The sequence below is a fragment of the Colossoma macropomum genome, unplaced genomic scaffold, assembly GCF_904425465.1.
Source record: "Colossoma macropomum unplaced genomic scaffold, Colossoma_macropomum, whole genome shotgun sequence".
Lineage (NCBI taxonomy): Eukaryota > Metazoa > Chordata > Actinopteri > Characiformes > Serrasalmidae > Colossoma > Colossoma macropomum.
This window is the reverse complement of record NW_023494794.1, coordinates 29,657,234-29,679,950: the sequence shown is the minus strand read 5'-3', so window position 1 is coordinate 29,679,950 and position 22,717 is coordinate 29,657,234. Positions and strand designations below refer to the sequence as shown.

General features: G+C 40.6%; 1 protein-coding gene across 5 annotated transcripts; it reads left to right on the top strand.

Annotated features, from left to right (window-relative positions):
* Positions 1–694: 694 nt before the first annotated feature.
* Positions 695–20,977, top strand: srrt (serrate RNA effector molecule homolog (Arabidopsis)). Of its 5 annotated transcripts, none has more exons than XM_036580786.1 (20): positions 695–774; positions 2,215–2,365; positions 3,615–3,743; positions 4,482–4,628; positions 5,653–5,841; positions 10,061–10,230; positions 11,493–11,674; positions 11,836–11,988; positions 12,495–12,678; positions 13,071–13,231; positions 14,265–14,326; positions 14,469–14,547; positions 14,819–15,010; positions 15,834–16,004; positions 17,287–17,440; positions 17,770–17,963; positions 19,380–19,536; positions 19,778–19,873; positions 20,120–20,219; positions 20,620–20,977. In XM_036580786.1, exons 2-20 carry the CDS (start codon positions 2,247–2,249, stop codon positions 20,693–20,695), a joined length of 2,715 nt encoding a protein of 904 aa, XP_036436679.1. In that variant the 5' UTR covers positions 695–774; positions 2,215–2,246; the 3' UTR covers positions 20,696–20,977. The 5 variants fall into 5 exon arrangements, with proteins under 5 accessions (XP_036436679.1, XP_036436675.1, XP_036436680.1 ...); XM_036580782.1 differs by having other exon boundaries at positions 3,600–3,743; XM_036580785.1 differs by lacking the exon at positions 695–774 and adding an exon at positions 853–873 and having other exon boundaries at positions 3,600–3,743.
* The last annotated feature ends 1,740 nt before the right edge of the window (positions 20,978–22,717 follow it).

Genomic DNA, 22,717 nt, shown 5'->3' with positions numbered 1-22,717 from the left:
TATATGTGTCAGAAATTTTGTTTCATATTTGATATTTGATAAACGTTTTCTGATTTTTCCTATATGTATACTCATACAAGAACAATATATATTATGCATGAACAATACATGCACACATTTATTGTTTAATATGTGAGATAACTTTTGCTTCATTCCAAAATGTAAAGCAAACACTAAGGTATATTAAAAAAGGAATTGGATAAATATTTTCTGTTTTTTTTCTATATCAGTGCATATTTTCCCTATATTTTGGATCTATTGAAAGTGAAGGACTGCTGATTTTATTTTATTTGAACAAAAACAAATTGATTGTGAATAAAAGTATAAAAAATTGCGTGTATGTATGTTAGATGTCCATCCAGAGGCATATAAACGCCAGTTCTGCTGACAGCTGTCGGTCATGAATGGGTTAAAACTGTTCAGCAGGCAGAGCCAGAATGGCAGAGCAGCTCCTCAGTTTCTCCCTGTCATCTCTTCACTGACCTATAGGGGGCGCACACACTGCAGCACTGCGTCAGTATCGGCCCACTGTTTCGATATTTGACGCGATTAATCTGTTTAGGACCGTCATTTTGACGTATGCAGTCATATCGCGCTGATTCTGCGGAGATAAATATATTTACTGCGTTTGTTTTTATGCGCGTATTGGCTGCGCTTCGCTCCTCCTCACGCGCGGTGTCGCTGCGGCATAACAGCGCAACATCCGGGAACCCTACGTCGTCCGTTCTGGAGCCAGATCGCGGCGGGTGGCGGGATTTCACCGAATATTTACCGGTAACGGCGGGGTTTCGGCCTTTATTGATGTCTTTTTGGGCTTTTCTGTTGCATTTGGGTTCGTTGGCGGCACCGTGCGGCGACAAAGTCAACAACTATGTGCGTTTGAGTTCGCTGGATCCGATATTTCCCTCTCTGTCTTTTGTCAAACGCGCACAGTGTTAGCGTTCAGGGCCGCATCATAATAACCGCACTCGTGTTCTGAGTAGGCCACTCGTTTGGTGCGTTGCGTTTTCATCTGTTCACTATGCGTACTCGTGTTCTGACTCGACTAGCTAGAACGTGTGCCGCGTGATCTTGCTCGTGTTCCGAGTAAACCGCTTGAAAAGCCGCGAACGTTTATGCGCACTTGTGCACTAACAAGGGCGCTTTATCAAGTGTAGAGCGCGAGCTCGTAGTTGTGTTCTATCTAACCTATCTAGGTTAGAGCTCCTAGCTGGTATGTAGAACCTGTGATCGCACTTGTACTCCAAGCAGAACGCTCAGGTAAACCACAGAACGCTAACGTGTATTGGATGTAGACGCTCGTGTTCTCTCGCTAGCTAGTGCGTAGAGCACAAGTGCGCAAATTGTAACACAGCCCCGTCTTGCATAATAAGCTAAGCTAGCTCGGCTGGAGAGCATGTTTAACGGAATTCGGCGCACGTGTCCAAATTCGCTTCTCATTAACGGTTTTTTTGTGTAATTCAAAGTTATTTGTTTTTATCTGCAGCATTTTTAACACTTAAATAATGTTTTACTGGTTTAACTAACGTGGCTTTCGGGTCTTAACCATCGTTAGCCACGCTTGCTAATGCTAGCCCAGTGTTGTGAATGATTTCATAGACAGCTGCTTGAATTTATGAGGATGGTTTAAGGGACTGGTCCTAATTAGAACCATGAGTTCTGTATAGAACCATTAAAGGGCTCTCTGCGTGGTGAAACTTTTCTTCAGGTTGATGGAGAGTGTATTGTAGTTATGTGGTTCTATATAGAACCCAAAAAAGGTTCTTCTGTTGTTACAAGCTCGGCATCATAACAGCATTGAACTTCAAAAAGGTTCCATATAGAACTTTTTCATGCTAAAATGGTTCTTTGCATGGTGGAATCGTTCTTCAGATTGATGGAGAATGTGTTGTGTATGGTTCTGTACAGCACGAAAAAGGGTTCTGCTATTGTTAAGATGTCAAGCTTGTTACAGTAGAAGAACGCTTTTGGTGCCATATAGTTCCAGTTTCAAAAAAGGTTCTGTATAGAACCGTATACAACACATTCATCAATTTGAAGAATGATTTCACCATGCAGATGGGTTTTTGAGTATTCATGGTTCTACATAGAACCTGTTGCCTTTGCTAAAGAACCCTTGAAGATCCGTCTTTTTTAAAGTAATGGCTGTTGATGGATAAACAGACTTATTTCTGTGTTAATTTGATTTTGTTTCCCTCCTTTTCGGTGTCCTAGTGAGATTCGGGACTCCTCACTGATCGACTACGATGGCAGACAGTGATGATGAGTACGACCGCCGTCGCAGGGACAAATTTCGCCGAGAAAGGAGCGATTATGACCGGTCCAGAGAGAGGGAGGACCGACGGAGGGACGACTGGAGTGACCGGTGAGCAAGAGGGAATCAATGTTATTGATTACAGTAGCATAAGATGTAATTGTTTAGTAGGTCTGTCGTTTTCCCGTCCATATTTACGCCTTGAAGCAGCACAGTGTGGTCTGTTTCTCCTCTTTACTGCTTTATTTAATAACACACACACGGTCACTTCAGTATTTCAGCTATTTTCAGCCTTTCACCAGGGGTCGTACTACAGAAACATTATAACCTTAATTAACATCATCTTAATCTTCATGATCTCATCATGAACTCCAGATAAGAAAACAGCATCACACAAACATCCTAACTAGACTAAACCTCCTAAATCCTGTCCTAACTTTAGGATGAACCCCAACAGGGTCCTCACTTCTGTTTAAGGTCCGTTTCTATGGTTTTTAGGCAGCTGTGTCAGCAGCATAGTTCACTACCAGCATAATGAGCTCCATTTATTTCTACTGTAAAACGCTGCTTTCACTGTGAGATGATTTTCTTTTCTAACTCTGCGTTTTAAAGATCTCAGACGCTGCAGACTCGATCTCCACCGCCCCTCTGATCACCTTCGTGTGTTAATGTTGATGATGAAATATTACAGTGATGGTGGTGAATAATGAGGAGACGGAGCTGAACGTGTGTCTGTTTATTAGGAGGAGTAACGTTAGCGTGCTCGGCTAAAGCGTTTGGGAAATGGAGACTGAAACTGGGAAGCGGCGACGCTCTGATAAACAGCAGGGGGCGCTCTCACAATATTCACAACCTACAGTTTATCACACTTTAGTTTAGCTTGACCTTTTTTACATCAGTAATGGCAGCTGTCTCACTAACAAACTGGATTATTTTGAGTACATGTTTACGTTAATCGAGTAGGTTAAGATTTCCTAACTGGAGATAAAATGCTTTAAGATAAAATTCCTAAATTAAGGTTAGATTTGCTTCTGTAATATGATTTTGTGAAGTATCTTATCTTGACCTCTGAAAGTCTAAAAGAGAGGAAGATTCTGTAATACGACCTCTGGAAAATAGGTTTGAGCATATTACTTTGGTCTTATTCAGTTTACACAGGCTTTGTTTGTAATTCTGCTGTTATTTTCTTTCATTTATCTTTTCAGTGTTTTGCTGATATTCCAGTGTAAAGCACTGACACGTTAAATGTGCTATATAAATAAATACAGTAATAGTAGTAACGTTTTAAGATGTTGGATGTTCTTCCGCTTGGTTTTTATTTATGTTTCTTGTTTGCGGTTAACTGGCGTCCGTCGGCCAGAGAGTGGGACAGGGGCCGAGAGAGGCGCAGCCGAGGAGAGTATCGAGACTACGAGAGGGGAAGAAGAGAGAGATTCTCTCCACCGAGACACGACATGAGCCCTCAGCAGAAACGCATGAGGAGAGACTGGTATGACTGTTTGCCTGTGTAGATGGAAAATAGACAGAAACTCACTTGATTGAGTTTTCTTTTCCAGCTTCAGTCTTTATATGCCATAGTCTTTTATATGGGCAGATAATTAATTACAGTATACTGCATATCAGCCTCAGACAGATGCTTAGATGTTTTAAAACTGTGTTTGATGCATTTGTGGAGCTCTAGGGGAGCAGAATGTTGAGATGATGCTGGGTTACTGCACTAAAATATCTGCATTTTATTCATTTTACAGCATTTGTAAATGGTATACTTCTCTGTAACTCTGATCCAGGAAGATTTAGTCCCCATTTCTATGTTGTATAAATACACATCAATATTGAGAGACGTACATGAAATATATTGGCATATTTGCATCGACCCACAGTTCCCATATCAGTGATCATTAATAATAATTTTAATAGTTTTGTTTTATGTGTCGCGTCTGTTACACCCTGGCTATCGTCACGTGGGATAAACTAGAGCACAGCAATAAAGAGCAGCAAATAAAAGCAAAACAAAAATAAACTAACCACAGTGTTCTGTATTACATGACAAGACACACATGATGCAGTCTGTAAATCCGGAATTAATTAACTACAATTCTTTTATTTGAAAATTATGAGTTTTGTTCAAAAAAGAAAAGAGAAGACCTCCTTTGTGGACTTTCAGTGCCTCTAAAAATCTGGAGTGCAATAAGAAACCTGCTCATCATTCTTACTGTGTCCTGTCCAGGGATGACCATGGCGGCGACCCGTACCACGGTGGTTACGATCTGGGCTACGGTGGTGGAGGTGGACCCAGTTACGCCCCTCCTCAGCCCTGGGGTCACCCAGACATGCATCTGATGCAGCCTCATCACGGCATCCCCATTCAGGCCAGGTGAGGGCGCCGTCCACGGCGAATCTGCATGAACACAGTGAGCCGGTCAGCCACTCTGAGCGCTGTTTGAGTGTCGTGCTGCGTCTGATCATAAGGGTGCCTACACGCTAGAGGCTGATGCAGCATCAGAAACGCAGCCCTGCAATGTATTTCAGTTAGGACGCTGCGTCAGCTCTGTCGGACTAAAACCGTGTCTGTATGAAGTGAAACGACGCATCATAGAGCGTCAAAAAAGTTCAGACCACTTCAACTTTTGCAGTGACGCATTCTGACGTCGAGGCACATCAACCAGTAGAAACGTTCGGGCAGAAGACAGATGAAAATCCAGGATAGAGGACAGTAACAACGCTCTTCTGTGTGACTCCATTGCCTTCGTGGCTGTTGTCTACTTGGCTCTGTATTTGGCCATCACCAAAATTTTCTTTCGATGGCCTGTATGTCCAAATGTTCTGTTTTTCCAGCTGGATTTTGAACTGCACAAACTGCCCCACTCCAGCCGTGTACACGCCTTCTAGACGGACAAGATCTGCATGCATCTGTGTCTGCCGCTCCGTCTTTGCGTTGTCTAGTGTGTAGGCACCCTAAGTGTTTTTCCACCAGACGCTGTGGTGCAGTACAAATCCGTGACCACTAGGGGTGCTTGATGTGCATGTGTTCAAATAACGAAATCACTGTTTGGGTACGTCAGAGAATATATTGTCGCTGTCCAAAAAAATTACATGCACCATTTATGTCGAGGGTTTTTTTAGTGTGACACTTTTCCGTGGGCTCTTGTTGTTCTAAGCTGAAGCCTCGTTGTCGGGAAATTTGAATTTGTCACATGAATTTTGATAAAATGAGGTCCTTGAGAGCATAATTGGTCTACCTTGATTAGGGCTTCGCAGTGCATGTCATGCTAAACAAAAGAAATTGTGCACAAACTGAGCATTTTTTCAAAAATAATGGGAGACATTTTCATGATAATGTACGTATGTTTTTATTTTTACCATATTGCTGCCCCTATTTTAACCTGCTTTTTCTTCAGGTTGGGTAATATCCATGACCCGGACCTGGGTCCGCCCCCGCCGGTGATGAAGACCTTTAAAGAGTTCCTGCTCTCTCTGGACGACTCTGTGGACGAGACAGAGTCCGTTAAACGCTACAACGAGTATAAGGTGGAGTTCAGGCGGCAGCAGATGCAGGACTTCTTCCTGGCTCACAAAGACGAAGAGTGGTACGGCAGGAGCTGCCATTTTAGCTCCGTTTCACCTTCTGCACGTAGTATGACGATTAGCGCTGTAGGTTGAGGGAAATAGTAGATATACGTCTGCTGACGGGTCCTGGAAGCATTCTATATCAGATTTAGCAGGTGGGCTTAGTTTTCATGTTGTCATCAGATTTATACAGGGTAAGGGTGTAACGATTCACAAAAAAAACGTAAAATTTTATACAGTGCAGTGGCGTCTCGGTACGATACATTTTTTCGATAATATAGAGATCCTGTATGTTTGCCTGGTGTTAGTGTTGATCCGTCAATGTTTGCACCATCAGTTCAGCTTGCATGCACACTAGGGACATAGCGATGCACGTTTTTCAAGTTAATGTGAATTTCAGTATGTGGGTTTTGATATTTTGTGCAAGAAAAATGCTGAATTGGCTCAAATAGAAGTTGAATAGAACTGCCATTACACACTCTTTAAAAAATTAAACCCAAAAATGTTCTGTAATCAATATATAAAAGCATAGCACAAGCCCCGCCCCCTCCCTGCCCACTTTACTCTGACAGGCCGCACTCACATGCCTAGTTTTGATTATTGATGGTGATTTCCACGAACGGTCGTACATGAGATGGACAGAAGAGACTGAGAGGTGTATCGGAGTTTTAAACGTCGACTTGCTGTTTCAAATCTCTTCAATTTTTCAGCATTTTCAGTATGTATTGAAATCGTTACACCCCTAATACAGGGACTGGGTTAGATAATGCTAACTGATAATAATCTAATGTATGTCAGTAACGAGGCTGTTTTGTCTAATTAGGACTAAATTTGTGTAGGGTGTTTATGGGGTTCGGGGAGTTTGTTTTTCAGGCTTTTTGTGTATTTGTGATCAGTACTGATTCTAATTACAGTGAAGGAGTAGTCCAGTGTTTTTCAACCTGACTTCTGTCTGCTGAACCTGTACCATATAGTCATTTACCATGGACAACAGCTTTGACATGATTTCCAGTTCTTTAAAGGGGAATTCCACCAGTATTTTCATCTCTAACATTCCTGCAGTGCTGTTTTATAGTAGTCTATGATATTTGTGTAGTATTCAGTAGTAAACTACAGAGTAATTCTGCAGAAACTCTAATATTGCTACAGTCCTTTTTTCTGAATATCTCACTCTAAACTGAGTTTTAAAGGGGAATTCCACCAATTTCTCAATTTCTGCAGTCATTCAGAGATTCAGAGTGGTTTGGTGTGAAATGGTTCAGATGTCTTTACAGTGGTGGTGATAGGAACCAGGGGTCGCCATGACTACAGCACAAATATAGACATTTTATTTACTATCCAGAACCACCAGTGAACCTACACGAGTCTTCTGAGTTTATATGGAATGTTGATGATGGAAAATAGTGGAAAATCTGAAATAAGAAGTTTTCTTTTCTTGAATGTATCCCTCCACCATGAATGGACTCAAATAAATGGATTAAGATGTTTTAGGCCAAAACTATCATAAAACAGTATCTCAGTCATTCATGTAATAAGAGGCTTTTAGAGCTGGATGTCTGGTTCCTATCACCACCACTGTGAACAGTTCTGACTCGGTAAGTTTCTCTAGAACAGAGCGTTTCACACCAAACCACTCTGAACCCCTCTGTTTACAACTTACCAATTACTTGTGCAGAATTTTTGAAAAATCGGTGACGTTCCCCTTTAAAGTGGTTCCTCTGTAAAATCTGTATAAAGAGGCTACTGTGAAAAACACTGAACTATTCCTGTAACATTAACTGCTAGTGTAGTTTCTTGTTGTCTTGTTCTTAACTGTGAACATTTTCTCCACAGGTTTGTTTTTTTTTAAAGGTGTCATTATTTTGATTTAGCTGCTTTATTTATTTTGTCCTTTCTTTTCGTTCTGAATTAACAAACCAAATGCTTCTTCCCTCCTTCACGGCAAGGTTTCGGAAGACTCACGGACCCTCCGCAGGAAGCGCTGGTTAGCTAGTCAGGGCTCGCACTGCGCACAATGCAGGTGCTCTTAGAAACACAGTTGCTAGGGACGCTAGCTAGACAGCCGAAGCGACAGAAACCCAATCTGAAGATGGTTTTATTTTCTTTAGTGTCTGATGCCTTTTTCTCCCCTCTTTTTGTTTTTGGCCTTTTTTTTCCTTTTTTCGTAAATCGTTTTTGGTATGCGGATCTAATTGAAATGCCGAGCGTGCAGAAATGCTGTGTAAGCCCGAGGAGACCTCTCTGTCTATATGTGTGGTAATACTGGGAGTACTGCAGGTAAATTTAGTACACTCAATGAGAAAAAATGTTTTTAGCTGCTCAAATCTCATGTCTTCATTAATTCATCTGTGTTTCTCCCTTTTTTGTGGTGACAGGACCAGTGATTTTGGTGGTTAGGGAAGGACACTGCTAGCCTCAAAGAGAAAGTCTTAAAATTAGATATAACAATAATAAAGTTAGGAAAAGTATTCAGATCGCCCTCTGCTGGTTGCATTCAAAATGCAGCTTAACAGTGAACTTTAGCTTTAAAATTGCAAGTTGTACAACCTAATGTGGCACGTCACCCACTTAAGTTATATTTGACCCTAAATAAGTAGTGGGTGATAGGCCAGTTCATCCTACATGTCCTGTGTATATATACACTGATCAGGCGTAACATTATGACCACCTCCTTGTTTCTACGCTCATTGTCCATTTTATCAGCTCCACTTACTATATAGGTGCACTTTGTAGTTCTACAGTTACAGACTGTAGTCCATCTGTTTCTCTGATACTTTGTTAGCCCCCTTTTACCCTGTTCTTCAGTGGTCAGGACCCCCATGGACCCTCACAGAGCAGGTACTATTTGGGTGGTGGATCATTCTCAGCACTGCAGTAACACTGACGTGGTGGTGGTGTGTTAGTGTGTGTTGCGCTGGTCTGAGTGGACCAGACACAGCAGTGCTGCTGGAGTTTTTAAACACCTCAGTGTCACTGCTGGACTGAGAATAGTCCACCAACCAAAAATATCCAGCCAACAGCGTCCTGTGACCACTGATGAAGGACTAGAGGATGACCAACACAAACTGTGCAGCAGCAGATGAGCTATCGTCTCTGACTTTACATCTACAAGGTGGACCGACAAGGTAGGAGTGTCTAATAGAGTGGACAGTGAGTGGACACAGTGTTTAAAACGCCCAGCAGTACTGCTGTGTCTGATCCACTCAACACTGTGCTGGTAAAAAGAAGGGATCTCCTGTAATAAGCCATGTTAACCCACAGAATAGGTTTTCTTAAGCGTCTAAAATGGCTTCATTGGAGGAAAGCAAATTATACAGTATATAAATGATATAGAATAATATATAAATTATCACAGAACTTTACACTACGCGTTGTTGATGTCACTGTCTCGCTTTTCATAATGCTGTGGTGCTTCTATTTAGACTGGAAGTCGATCATAAAAAGAATCAGTTCTCATTTCAGGCATTCGTTAATTGATTGTTCTAACACACACACACACACACACACACACACACACACACACACACACACTAACAGATTGACTGCATTTAACTTTGTAGAAAGTGTAAAAGGAAAATATAGATTTATAATTAAACCTCACCAGGTGCTGAAACACCTGCCTACTAGAAGAAACAAAAAATGACACAGCTTTAAGTTCAAAGGTTGCTTGCACTGCTTACAGTGTAGAGTCACATGGATCATATAATTAATCTTGTGTCCCTGATTAACAACTGATGGCAGCACGTTAAATTTATTATCTAGAATCGAACAGCTCTAGACTGTGCGGTCACAAATCGGCGGTTTCGCACAGTCCCAGCTTTGTGACTGTAATATATCAAAAATTTCTTTGGTGAAATGAATGGTAACTAATGTTTTTGAGTGAACCAGCAGATGGCGCAGTTCTGCACTTTCCCTCCCTATTTCATGCAGACACACAACGTCCTTCTTATAGATACCTTCACCTGTGAAAACCTCTAAGTAGTATGTAGGGCATAGGAATTTTATTAGCAGGGTGTTCTATGCCAGGGTTAGGTCATCCGAATAATCAGCACTGAATAATAAGCCAGAAAATTTTTTTAGTGTTGGTCAGTATGGTAAGGAAGAGAAAGTCTAAATAAGCCCTAACATGCCTTTGTTTTTATTACCCCACCCTGTTTTCTCTTTTGCATTCTCCTTTACTTTCTTTCACTTTCCACTTCTCTCTTTTTCTTCTCTCTCTCTCCCTCCCTCTCTCTTTAGGTTCCGCTCTAAGTACCACCCTGATGAAGCAGGTAAGCGTAAGGCAGAGGCTCATGCTGCACTGCAGAACCGGCTGAACGTCTTCACGTATCTGATGGAGAACAGCTGGTTTGACGGTGTTTCCATGGATATCGACCGCGCGCCTCAGATCCTGAAGATCCTGGATGCAGGTGAGAGGGGAAAGAGGGACTATGTGGTCCATATGCCGCACATTCATGCTGATTCTCAAATATCAACAATGAAGACCTTTATTTTCAAATACACCATTCATTTCTGGTGCTGGAGGGCTGGTGGTCTTAAGGCCAAAGGACTTAAAGTGGCCAAAAATCGGATAAAGGCCCAGTCCTATTTCTTATTTTTCCTCTACCCCTTGTTTTCGAGTGTTGCCCCTTGGAGCTAGGTTACAAGGGGTAGTGGTTGAGATCTTCCCTCTGAATGGGACCCTCAAATAAAAAGAGCATCACTTCATTAACAGCTACCAGCGCTGCTCTGTAGGCGACCCTGCCAGTCTGCAGTGACAGCAGAGGAGGGTAAAGTTCAGCTCCTCACTGCTGGGCTTTAGTTACATTTAGGGCATCATATGATCTTCAAAGAGGGGGGCAATTATTTATCACCCACCCCTGATTCTTCAGTGATATGAAGCTGAAGTCAGATATTCACCAGATTCTCGTTCATATTTTCCCATTTCACCTTAAATGGAGCAGCAGTTACATTCTGGTGATTCAGGCATAGAACTGATGGACTATTTAAGGTGGAACAGGAAATTTAGCCAGCTAGCTACCAAGACATTAGCATACTATTATTGGCTTTTATGCTTGTTATGAAGAAAAGAACCATAATACATGAAATGTATTGAAATGACATTAAGATAAACATTGTATTATCATTTTTTTTAAACAGAAAATTCTCACATTTGTCCCCTTTTGTCCCTTCGTAACTCTCTGTTTGGAGTCTCTGAAAAACCTCCGTTTGGAGGGTCATGTAGCCCCAACACTTCACCCTCCCCCTTTATCTCAGCAAGAATCGGGGCACCCTACCCCTAGAACAGAGGGAAAGGGCTAAGTGGTAGGGGCGAGGGGTGAAATGGTATCGGGCCTTACTTTGTTTTCACCTTCCTCACGTCTGCCACTTAAAAATAGGCTTATCTGTAGATTCTGTAAATAAAGTTAACTTTAGCATCAGTAAATGGGACACGGCGTGAAACGAAAAGGGAAGATGATGCACATTATTCACACCGCAGAGTGGTGGTAGGTGTGAAACAGGCTTAACCTGCATATTAGTTTTAATTCATATTTTAAAGTATGTAAAAATGAGAGTAACTGAGTTTGCGTGTTGGAGATCACACAGACTAGGCATAAAAATGAAATAAAAGAAAATGTAGAATATTGACCTGCCTAAATATTTATTGATTGATTGATTGATTGTTCTTCAGCGGTGATAAAGATGGAGGGAGGGACTGAGAATGATTTGCGGATTCTGGAACAGCCAGCGGAGGAAGAGGAGGAGAAAGAGAGACTGTCCTCCAGCGGGACGCCGTCCGAGCCCGCAAAACGAGACGAGAACAGACCCGCCGAGGCAGACCGCAAGCCCTCTGCTGAGAAGGACGAAAAAGAGGTGAGTGTTGGGGAGGAGGTATCCATACACCATCATCACCACCTTCGTCTTATTATTATTATTATTATTATTATTATTATTATTATTATTATTATTGCTAGTTTATTTATTGTTACCTTGAACTGTATGCATGCAAGAATCCATTATTTGTGTATGTGCAGGGTGAGAGTGCAGAAGGTGGAGAAAAGGAGGAAGGAGAAGGAGGAGGAGCAGCAGCAGCAGCACCAGCAGAAACAGAAGGAGGAGATAATAATAAAGAGGAGGACAAACCTGAAAAGGAGCCACCAGCTGAGGAGCCACCAGAGCCGAAGAAGGTGAGCGTTAACGTGTAATTTAAAACTCTGCCTTCATCTGTGACCCACTGCAGTGAATAATAATAATAATAATAATAATAATAATAATAAGAATAATAATAATAAACATTATTATTAATAATGATAGACACCTCTTTTCTTTTTCATTTGTCTTTTTTCTCTCCTCTGTTTGTTTTTTTTTCCTTCCAATCTTTTGCTCTTTTTTTTTCCTCTGATTTTCTTTTTCTTTGTCTCCCTTCTTCATTCCTTCTCTCTCTCTCTCATCCAATTTTTTTTCCTCTTTCTCTTCTCTCACTTGCTCTTTTGCTCTCATTTCTTTTGTTCTTTTTCCTGTTTTTTTTTGTTTCCCTTTTTCTATTTACACATTTTTCTCTCATTCTTTGTGTTTTTCTTTTGCTGTTTACACATTCTTCTCTTTTTTTTGTGCGCTCTTTTGATCTCCTTTCTCTCTTTCCCTTTCTCTGTTTACAAATTTTTTTTCTGTTTCATTCTCTCTCTCTGTATAGCTGAGTAAGAAGAGGAAGAGGAAGCACAGTGGGGACAGCGAGGACGAGGCGAGCGCGTCGGAGAGTGAGTCGGACTCTGATTCGGACTCTAACTCCCACACCTCGGAGAAACCTGCGGCGCGAGAGAGGGAGGGAGAGCCGGAAGAGGGCGAGGAGAAGGAGGAAGACGAGGAAGATGGAGAAGGTCAGAGAGAAAGTATTTATGGCCAGGAAATTCAGTCTGGACAGATTTAAAATGCATCTGTTATAAAAACAGAAAGAAGAGCCCAGATCACGGAAAGGTCTCACTGTTACCGTTTCGGAACCTGCTGTTCTCTCCCGAGTCCATATATACAAAATAACCTGTGAAGATGACTCGTTTTGAGTTTATTAAGGTTGTGATGTCACAAACATGAACGGATTTTCCCTTGGCGGCCTGTTGTGTAGGGCAGGGGGATGAAATACAAGTCAAATGTGCAATATCAGATTCATTATTTATCTTTTCCATTGTTATTTATTTATTTATTTATTTTTTTTTTTTAGCTTTAGACTTCTAGTGGAGTTCACTGTTGTCTCCTGTTTGTGTTATGTTTGTAGGTGAGGTGAAGGAGCGACAGGAGGACAAAGAAAGAGACCTGGAAAAGGAAGAGAAGAAAGCGAAAGACGATCAGTCTCCCAGACCGCGCCCCCTCCACAAGACCAGCTCTCTGTTCATGAGGAGCATCGCTCCAACTATCTCTAAAGCAGAGATTGTCGCTGTGAGTAAACCAACACAGACGCAGTACAGTGAAGCCTAGATCGTGGCTCTGCCCACATATTAGATCTGTATCAGAACAATATTGCACTCATACTCATTATTGATCACCAATACTGGCAAAAAGTCTTTTACCACTACACAAAAAAACAAATGTAGTTGCAGAAAAAGAATTCTAATTTTTTAGTCCTGTTTAATTAGCTAAGGTTTTAGATAATTGGGCCAAATTCCATTTCACTCCTCGTCTCTACCACTCAGCCCTACCACTTGCGTTCTCGTCTAGGGGTAGGGTGTCCTGATTCTTGTTGAGATAGAGAGGTAGGGCTCAGCAAGATGGCTGCACAAGAGACCAAAGAAACCCGTTAAGACTGCTGAACTTCACCTCCTCTGCTTTCATTGCAGACTGGCAGGGTCGCCTACAGAGCACCTCTAGTAGCCTGTTAACGAAGTAATGCTCTTTTTTCCATTTGTTGAGGGTCTCATTTTGTAGGGAAGATTTCAACCACGACCCCTTATAACCCAGTACCAAGGGGAAAGATGACACTCAGAAACAAGAGTGACAATACACACACAGGCCGGTAACACAACAATTTTTTTTTGTATCAAAGCCAGATACACTGAAGACGCAATATTTATTTTGGTTATTTTTGTTTTTTTAAGTTTTGCCAAGCAGAAAATCTGTCAATATCAGATAGTAGCATGAACAGCTTCATCTCTTCATTCAGAAGCTGAAACTTTGAGTACGTTCACATGTTGCCAAGATGTTTGTAACCCAGTTTTAGCTATTTAGACTCTTATCCTTTTGACGTTTGTGGAAAAAGTTTTGTTTGGGACACAGTTGCTCAGTCAGCTTGTTTGTTGCCATGCTTTCAGCAGAGATGGCTGTGATTGGTAGATGTGTTTGTGTCACTGGCAAAAGCTTGAATGTCCCATGCTGGCTGAACAATTTGTTTGGTCTGTAAGACAGTCCAAATCAATCGCGCTCGGTGTGTAAAGGCCTTTACAGCTCTGTAATTTACTCTTTGCTTCTTCATCAGCTCTGTCGCCGTTATCCTGGATTCATGCGGGTGTGTTTGTCCGACCCACAACCAGAGCGGAGGTGAAATATATTCACACCCACATATACACACAGTTTTTGTTCATTTACTAATATTATTATAATTTTGTTCTCAATTATTTGTTGGTGCAGTTGCTTAGTTATTGCAGTCATTTTAAATATTTCAATATTTTATTTCCTCCAGGTTTTTCAGGCGCTGCTGGGTGACTTTTGACCGAGCAGTCAACATTAAAGAGATCTGCTGGAACCTGCAGAACATCAGAGTGAGTTCTAGAAGCTTCTTCATAGAGAACAGTGTTCTTACATTTTCATGTCATTTTAGACACCGATTTGATTGATCAGGTTCATAGATATTGGAAAAATCCATAAAAGTGTAATTCTGTTGAAGTTGGCTTCTAAATACTGCACTATTATTATTATTTATTATACAGCACGCAGATCTTAACACTAGCGATGTATTAGTAGTAACACAAGTGAAAGTCTTTAATCTAATACTTTTAGGACATAAATAAAGTATAATGTTGTCTTGTGTAGCTCCGTGACTGTGAGCTGGCTCCGGGTGTGAACCGGGATTTGGCTCGCCGCGTTCGCAACATTAACGGAATCACGCAGCACAAGCAGATTCTACGGAACGACATCAAACTGGCCGCCAAACTGATCCACTCTCTGGACGAGCGAGAGAGTCTGTGGAGCCCCCAGCCGAGCGAGGAGACCCAGCCTGTAGAGGTAAGAGGTATACAGTATTATAAAACATGCACACTCATCATTTAGGGATGTAATAATGCAGTGTATTGTATGATATTGTGGCTGGTGCGGCTCAGTGCACTGTAAAGTAAAGCAGTCTGTATAGTTCAGACTAAACTCGACTGAGCTGTTTTAAAGTCTGTGATATTGTGCATGTATAACATTTGAATACTTTAATAAACAAAGTGTGTTACTGGCATGGTCCTGTTTTTTAACAGTATTGTGTTCCACAGAAGAACTTTCAATAATGTGTTTTACTGCAGATTTTCTATTAATAGTTTATAGTGAAGCACATTTGTTGGTATAAAAAATCTGTCCCATTTATTAGTGTTTTTATTTGTATACATTTGTACACATTTCATGGGTATTTCAGTTTAAGAACCCTTGTAATCGGCTTCTCGTCCGTCATTAAAGGGCCCATATTTTACATTGTTCCTGTATTTTATTGTTAGTTCGATTTCTAATATTTTAATTTTTGTACACCAGAGCCAGTTATAATCCATTATTTTTCAGCTGTATTTTGAACCTCTCTTCACCCCTTAGAATTAAACAGGCTGGTTTTGTTTCTGTGCCTTTTAAGAATGTTCTAGTATCTAAATCAGCTTTGCTCTGATTGGCTGTGGTGAATTTAAAATGGGCTGTTTTTGCAGCTTAGTTTCCATGTGTAGACTGTATGGGACTGGGGAGTCAGTGGAACATCTGTATAATGTCTAAACACTAAATCAAAGTCTTTTTGATGTCAAAGTGCAGAAGTGCATGTTTTTGTTGCTTTGGGCCCTTTAAAGAATTTGTGTTTTGTGTTCAGCTCCCAGCTCAGAACCCTATTCTGAAGAACATCACTGATTACCTCATTGAGGAAGTGAGCGCAGAAGAGGAGGAGCTTCTCGGTAGTGCGGGCGGAGCCGACTCTGAGGAAGGGGCTAAAGAGGGAAACCCTACTGAGATCACTGTGGAGAGGGATGACAAACTGGTCAAGGTAAGACCCACACTGGGTTAGAAGTGACCCCCCTTAATCACTGTTCCCTAATAGCAGTGTTTCCTAATCACTTTTTCTGTTGTGTGTATTAATATTATAGGGAACATAGTGTCCCTAAACACTAATCCGAAATTGAGGCGTTATATAGAATGCTAAGCAATAGTAGTGGCACCTTATCACTGTTCCCTACAACGAAGCACTATATAGAACACTTATATAGGGTATATAGATTTCCCTTAAATCACTATGCCTTACATTGGAGCACTGTATAGAACACTGTTATAGTGATCAGAAAAGCTCTCCTAATCACTGCTTCCTACATTGGAGAGCTATATAGAACCCTAAAGAACAGCAGTGGTCCCTAACCACTATTCTCTGCAGTTGTATGCTGTATAAAACCCTACAGAACACTAATAGCAGGGATTACTGTTCTATGCACTGTAACACTATAAGGAATACTACTACAGGGAACATTTGATCTTTCTTTTAATCACTGTTCCCTTCTTTAAAGCACTATATAGAACACTATTGTAGGGAACTGAGATGTCCCCTTAATCAGTATTATCTACATTGAAGCACTGTATGGAACATTCAGAGTAAATCTATGTTGCCTATAATAATCACTGTTCCTTATATTGGAGTGCTGTATAGAACCCTGTTATAGGGTTTCCCCAAATCCCTCTTCCCTACACTGAAGCACTATTTAGAGCACTAAGGAACAGCAGTGGTCCCTAATCACTATTCTCTGCAGCTGTATGCTGTATAAAACACTATTATAGGGAACAGAAATGTTCCCACAGTCACTGTTCTGTACACTGAAGCACTAAGGGAGAATTCATGTTCCCTATAATAGTGGTCCTTATCACTATTGCCTGCATTGAAATTTTATATAGAACACTGTTGTAGGGAACAGAGATATTAATCACTATTCCCTACCTTGGAGCGCTATGTAGAATGTACTTATTGGGAACCGGAATGGTCATTACAGACTATGATTACAGTGAACATGATATAGTTTTGGTCACAGCCCAAAGCCGTGCACTATATAGTGAGCTGGGCATGGTATGAGACGCATCCCAAAAGAGTGAACTACGTATTAAACAGTGTTTGTAAATATAAAAATAGTAAGATATCAAGAAATTAGACCATTTTGTTGACCCTCACTTACTAAAATGAAAGTTTGCCAGATAAAAGTACAAATACATTTACTTTTGTTTACATTCTGTGGCTTTTCAATTTGATTTTGATGTTTTTGTGATGTGTTTATGTTCATACTTACCAGGTGTTGGATCGTTTGCTGTTCTACCTGCGTATCGTGCACTCTATCGATTACTACAACACCTGCGAGTACCCGAGTGAAGACGAGATGCCAAACCGCTGCGGGATCATCCACGTCCGCGGACCGATCCCACCGAACCGGATCACACACAGAGAGGGTACGGACACGAACGCAAAGTGAATCTTGAGCATATGTCGTTCATCAGTGTTCTTTAAATACTGATGATATTTAATATGATATGATGATATAAAATATCATCATATTGCCCAGCCCTGCTTTCAACTAAAAAAACATTCAGATGATTGTGGTCCTGTGGTCTGAAAATGTCCACTGTCTGAATGTAATGGACAGTAATAGTGCTATATTTGAGTTTGTGTGCCTTGTTCAGTGGAAATTGTATTATTATTTTGTTGTGGTTCTAAAAAGGCATTAAAAAGCCCTGAATTAGATTGAACTGTACTGACCTGCTGTTTTGCTGTTGCTCAGTGGCGGACTGGGAGAAGACGTTTGAGGAGAAGCTGGTGCCCCTGTTCAGCGTGAAGGAGTCTCTGTCGGAGGAGGAAGCGGTGAAGATGGGCAGGAAGGATCCGGAGCAGGAGGTGGAGAAGTTCGTGTCTGCGAACACGCAGGAGCTGGGAAAAGACAAGTGGCTGTGTCCACTCAGCGGGAAGAAGTTTAAGGTAGGGCTGCGTCTGTAGAGGCTTTAATAAAGTATGAACAAGTATGACCACTGACTGTGGCTGAATCTCAAATGGATCCCTACTGCTTACAAAGTGCTCTGTGAAGGTCTAACCATGGCTTATACACCCAAATAGAGTTCTAAATGTTGGTCAAGCAGCTGAAATGGCTTTCTCTTCAACACATGGAGCACCGTTTAGGCATAAAGGCCTTTATTTTATGATGTACATAGTGCACTGCATAGGGAATAGGGAGCCATTTAAGATTCTGTCTCCCTCAGCAACAGTCAGAAGGGCTCTGCACCCACATTTCTGGGTTTGAGATGCTTTACAACACTGTCTGTCTGTTTTACATGCAAAGATTTTTACCAGTCTGATTAATACATTCTGATTATAGATGAAGACAGAGGTATTTATATGCTCACTCAACAATCTGATGGAAAATCTCAGTTTACATTCATGCTACAAATAATCAGAGAGCTGCTTAGTGTAGACGTTACCATGACAATGTCGGGACCACGGGAAAGCCCCCGAACGGGCATACTATGGCCTAATGTGTCCTATATTGTCTCTTAGTGAGACATTACTATTCCCTTTTAGCCAATGCTGAACTATTTGATTATTTATTAGATGTCTAATCTATCTGTTTACTTATTGATTAAGGGTGTATTTATTAAAAATTTGCCATCAACAGTGAGCATTACATGAGTGCAGTCAGCATGAGTTACCTGAGTTTTCAGCTGGCGCGTGTGGGGTTTTTTAATTTCTTTAAAATGATGTCAGACTCAGGAAAACGTCCTTCACATGTCCTTATTAAAGAAGGCCGAGAGGAAGACGTCGTGTTCTGAGACACATAAGCTGGACGTCCGTCCCACCGCCGTCTTTTAAAGATCAGAGCATAAACTTCGTCTCCTCTGCAGACCAGTTTCTGCTCCGCCATGCTGAACGGTATAAACTCTCACTATGACGCGACGAACATGATCAGAACGGACTTAAACTTTCCGATAGGGAATGTAATCAGATACAGGCGTTTACACTGATATTATTCTTCTATTTAACGGATTATTTACAGGATTACCCACCTCGATCAATCAGACAGAAACTGTATTCTGAATGGCCTCAATAGGACTAGTGTAGCTGAATAAATGGACGTATTCTATTCTGATTTAGCTATTAGTCGGATTATTAACAGATTAGGTTGGGTGTAAACATGGTTAGTGTCTGCATAAACAAAAAGCAGCACTACAGTTAAAGTGTGTGTTTGAGAGAAAATGTCACAAATTGGTGAAAGCTGATCTTATCTCTCAAACACTCAGATGCTTTCATTTCGTGGCTTTGTCCTCTTTCTGTAAGAGTCCTTAAATTACAAGTTTGTCTGTTTTTATTTGTGCCTCATGTCGCTGTTTTGTGTCTCCTCAGGGTCCAGAGTTTGTGAGGAAGCACATTCTGAACAAGCATGGAGATAAGATCGAGGAGGTGAAGAAGGAAGTGGAGTTCTTTAATAATTTCCTGATGGATGCTAAAAGACCCTCCCTTCCTGAGATGAAGCCGCCGCCCCCTCCCGGCCCAGGACAAGGTGAACAAGCTTTAAATGGGACTTAAAATTGCTTTTTTATTCACTGATTCACGTACCAGGAAAGAGCAGTAGCTGTAGTACTGATCAGAGCTCCCAGTCTGATTTGATTGTTTTTAGTGAACATATTGAGTCTCAAATTTAATCAGAATTCAATTTGATTATTTCTTAAAAATCTGTTAGTCTGGTGAATAAAGATAGTATAATTAATTTCTCCATTTTGTTTCTCTCTCTCTCTATGTAGGGTTACTGTCTCCTGGTGGTCCCCCGTTCCCCCCTCAGGGTCCTCAGGGTCTGCTGGGCTTTGGTCAGCCCAGACCACCACTTTTGGGTTATGGAGGTAAGTCTTTATTTACTTATTTGGCTGAACTGAATGTGGGAGTAGTGTATTTTTTTTTACCTTTATTTCTTTCTTTCTGAAGCTGTAGCTTTAAATCAAGTTGTCTTTATGGATTAGGGGTTGGATGAAGATCTGATCATATGTTAGGAACTGTTCATAGAAAAATCTAGATGTTCCTTTAGGGAGTTATTATTTATTAATGTTATTTGTTTCAAAGCTGTTTTGTTCTCTCCATCCCAATTCTAGGTGGTCCTCCTTATCCTCCTAACCAGTATGGAGGAGGCAGAGGCAACTATGACAACTTCCGTGGACAAGGGGGCTACCCTGGAAAACCCAGAAACAACCGGTAATGCTTTTTAAGGGTCAAGCTGTCAGGATACGATACGGAAACTTTGAATATGGGCCAGTATTTTTCATTCAGAAAGTACTAATCAGTATTGGGTCCATATTAGTAGAAAACATACCACATTTAGCCACATGTTAACTGGTACTGTATCAGTGCCATCTCTGAATAACAATAATAACAGTAATAACAATAATAATAGCCCTTTGAAAAAAAAGACACATTTACCCATTTCCGTTCCATTCAACCCAAATGTAGTAGTCAGTAGCTAACAAGCAATTTACTATTATTATTATTATTATTATTATTATTATTATTAGTAACCTTAAAGCAAAAAACATAGACATTTGCTTTTTCACTGAACTCTTTTTGAGTTTAACTCTTTATTCTAATTTTCTCTCAGGATGATACGTGGGGACCCTCGCAACATCATCGAGTACCGGGATCTAGACGCCCCCGACGATGTGGATTTCTTTTAGAAGACCCCTTTTACCGTCTCGTTTTATTGCCTCGCTCTCATTTTAACCATAATTTTGTTATTTCTTTAATGATTCATTCCTAGATTTTGTTTGTGTAAACATTCTCACTCTCCCACCCCCCTCGCTGCCCCCCTCGCTGTTCATCTGGATCATTTGTCATCAGCTGAGCAGCTCTGTTTTTTACGTTTTCCCCCAGAGGAGGAGTTGCACAGTATTACAGAGCAGAACTTTACCTTTAGCTCTTATTTTGTTCTCCAATAAACCATGATGTCAAACACCTCAGCTCAGCCTGGCTGTCTTTTCATTTTTAAGCATCTGGTTTTTCTTGCATTTCCAGCTTTTATGCGTTTTCTCTGAGTCAAACTGTTTCACAGTACTGTGTGTGTGATCGCGCGCGCGATTTAGGAAAAGTATATTTAATGAGCGGTTTATTATTTGTAAATATTACAATAAATACAAATACATAATACTAAAAGTAGTGTTGAACCATTTCCTGCCCAGTATTGTGTGTTTATCACTCAATACCTGCTTTATCTAGTAAAGACTTCCTTAAATCTGGCAAGATATCAACTACTTTTTTAAAAATTTGCTTCATCCTGTTATTTTCTGCAGAAAGGCCATCAGACAGGTCAGTATTCTTATTCCATTTTCTCAGTTTACTCTCAAAAACAGACTTTTTAAAATTTTTTTAGAAGAAACTCTTTGGTTCTATTTGTATGGGTGTATTATTTATATGTTTTATACGTGTGTGTGTGTGTGGATGGATGGATGTATACGTGTGTGTATGTTACACTTTTATTAGTGTAAATACTGATATTTGGTGGTTCGGAGACTAAAAGGGGGGATGTTGCTGTTGGTCTACAGATGCTGACTTAATCTCACTTCCTTGTTTTTATGCAGAGAGATTTGCAGTGATTGAATTTCTCTCTGTTCATGGTTCAAAGTGCTGTTCCTCTAATAAATCTTGTCTCAAATTTAAAATGCGTACGTGTGGAAATTTAAAATGTGAGGTGATCTGTTTTAACTACTTGAAGTTGTATAAAATTAATATCTTTTATGTGCTGTATTTTTTCTGAACATTAGATTTGATCAAGCCTAGCCTCTGAAATATCTTAATTATAAATTTTGACAATTTAAATTTTTTTGTATATGATATATTTCACTTTATGTTTTTAGGATTTCAGTATGTCGGTATTTTGGTGCGTAATATGCGGTCACACGAAGCGGTAAATGATGTCGAGTCATTTCAGAGAAGAGCTCTGATCAGCTGAGTCATCTCAGTAACACTGAAATACAGAGTGAAAACTTTTACTGAACTTATTCAGTTTTACTTGCTTTTATTGATGTTTGTTTATTTATATTCTTAATGGCTGTAACACACAAAGCTGCTCACCACAGCTGAGCTGGACATGATGATCCAGTCTAAAAGAGGGACTTTATATCTGCTGGTTTCCCTCATCTTCACATTTAAGGCCCTGAATGCAAACAGCAACATCTGGGGGTGTCGAAAACTTCTACCACAGACTTATTAATCAGTTATTCCTCTTATTTAATAACTACGATGTAGCCAGTAACCATGAATTATTGCATTTCTACTACAACTTTTTATAACTGTAATAAAGTATTCATTTACATTTACATTTACATCATTTAGCAGACGCTCTTATCCAGAGCGACTTACAAAAAGTGCTTTGTCTATCCAGAGAAAGAATCTTCGCTAGCTACCGATAGGTTAGAGAGAAAGTCAGTCCTAAGCTCAGATACTGGTAGAATCAGAAGGTCATTGACACCTAGTGAAAAAGGGACAGAGTTAAACACAGAACAGTGCAATACGATAAAATACATAAGTGCTGTACAATACATTACAATCAATACTTAATTTAGTGCTCATTTAAGTGCTGAATAAACAGGTGTGTCTTCAGTCTGCGTTTGAAGATAGCGAGAGACTCTGCTGTACGGACAGCCAGTGGGAGTTCGTTCCACCACCTGGGCTCCAGCACAGAGAACAGTCTAGTTGCTTGC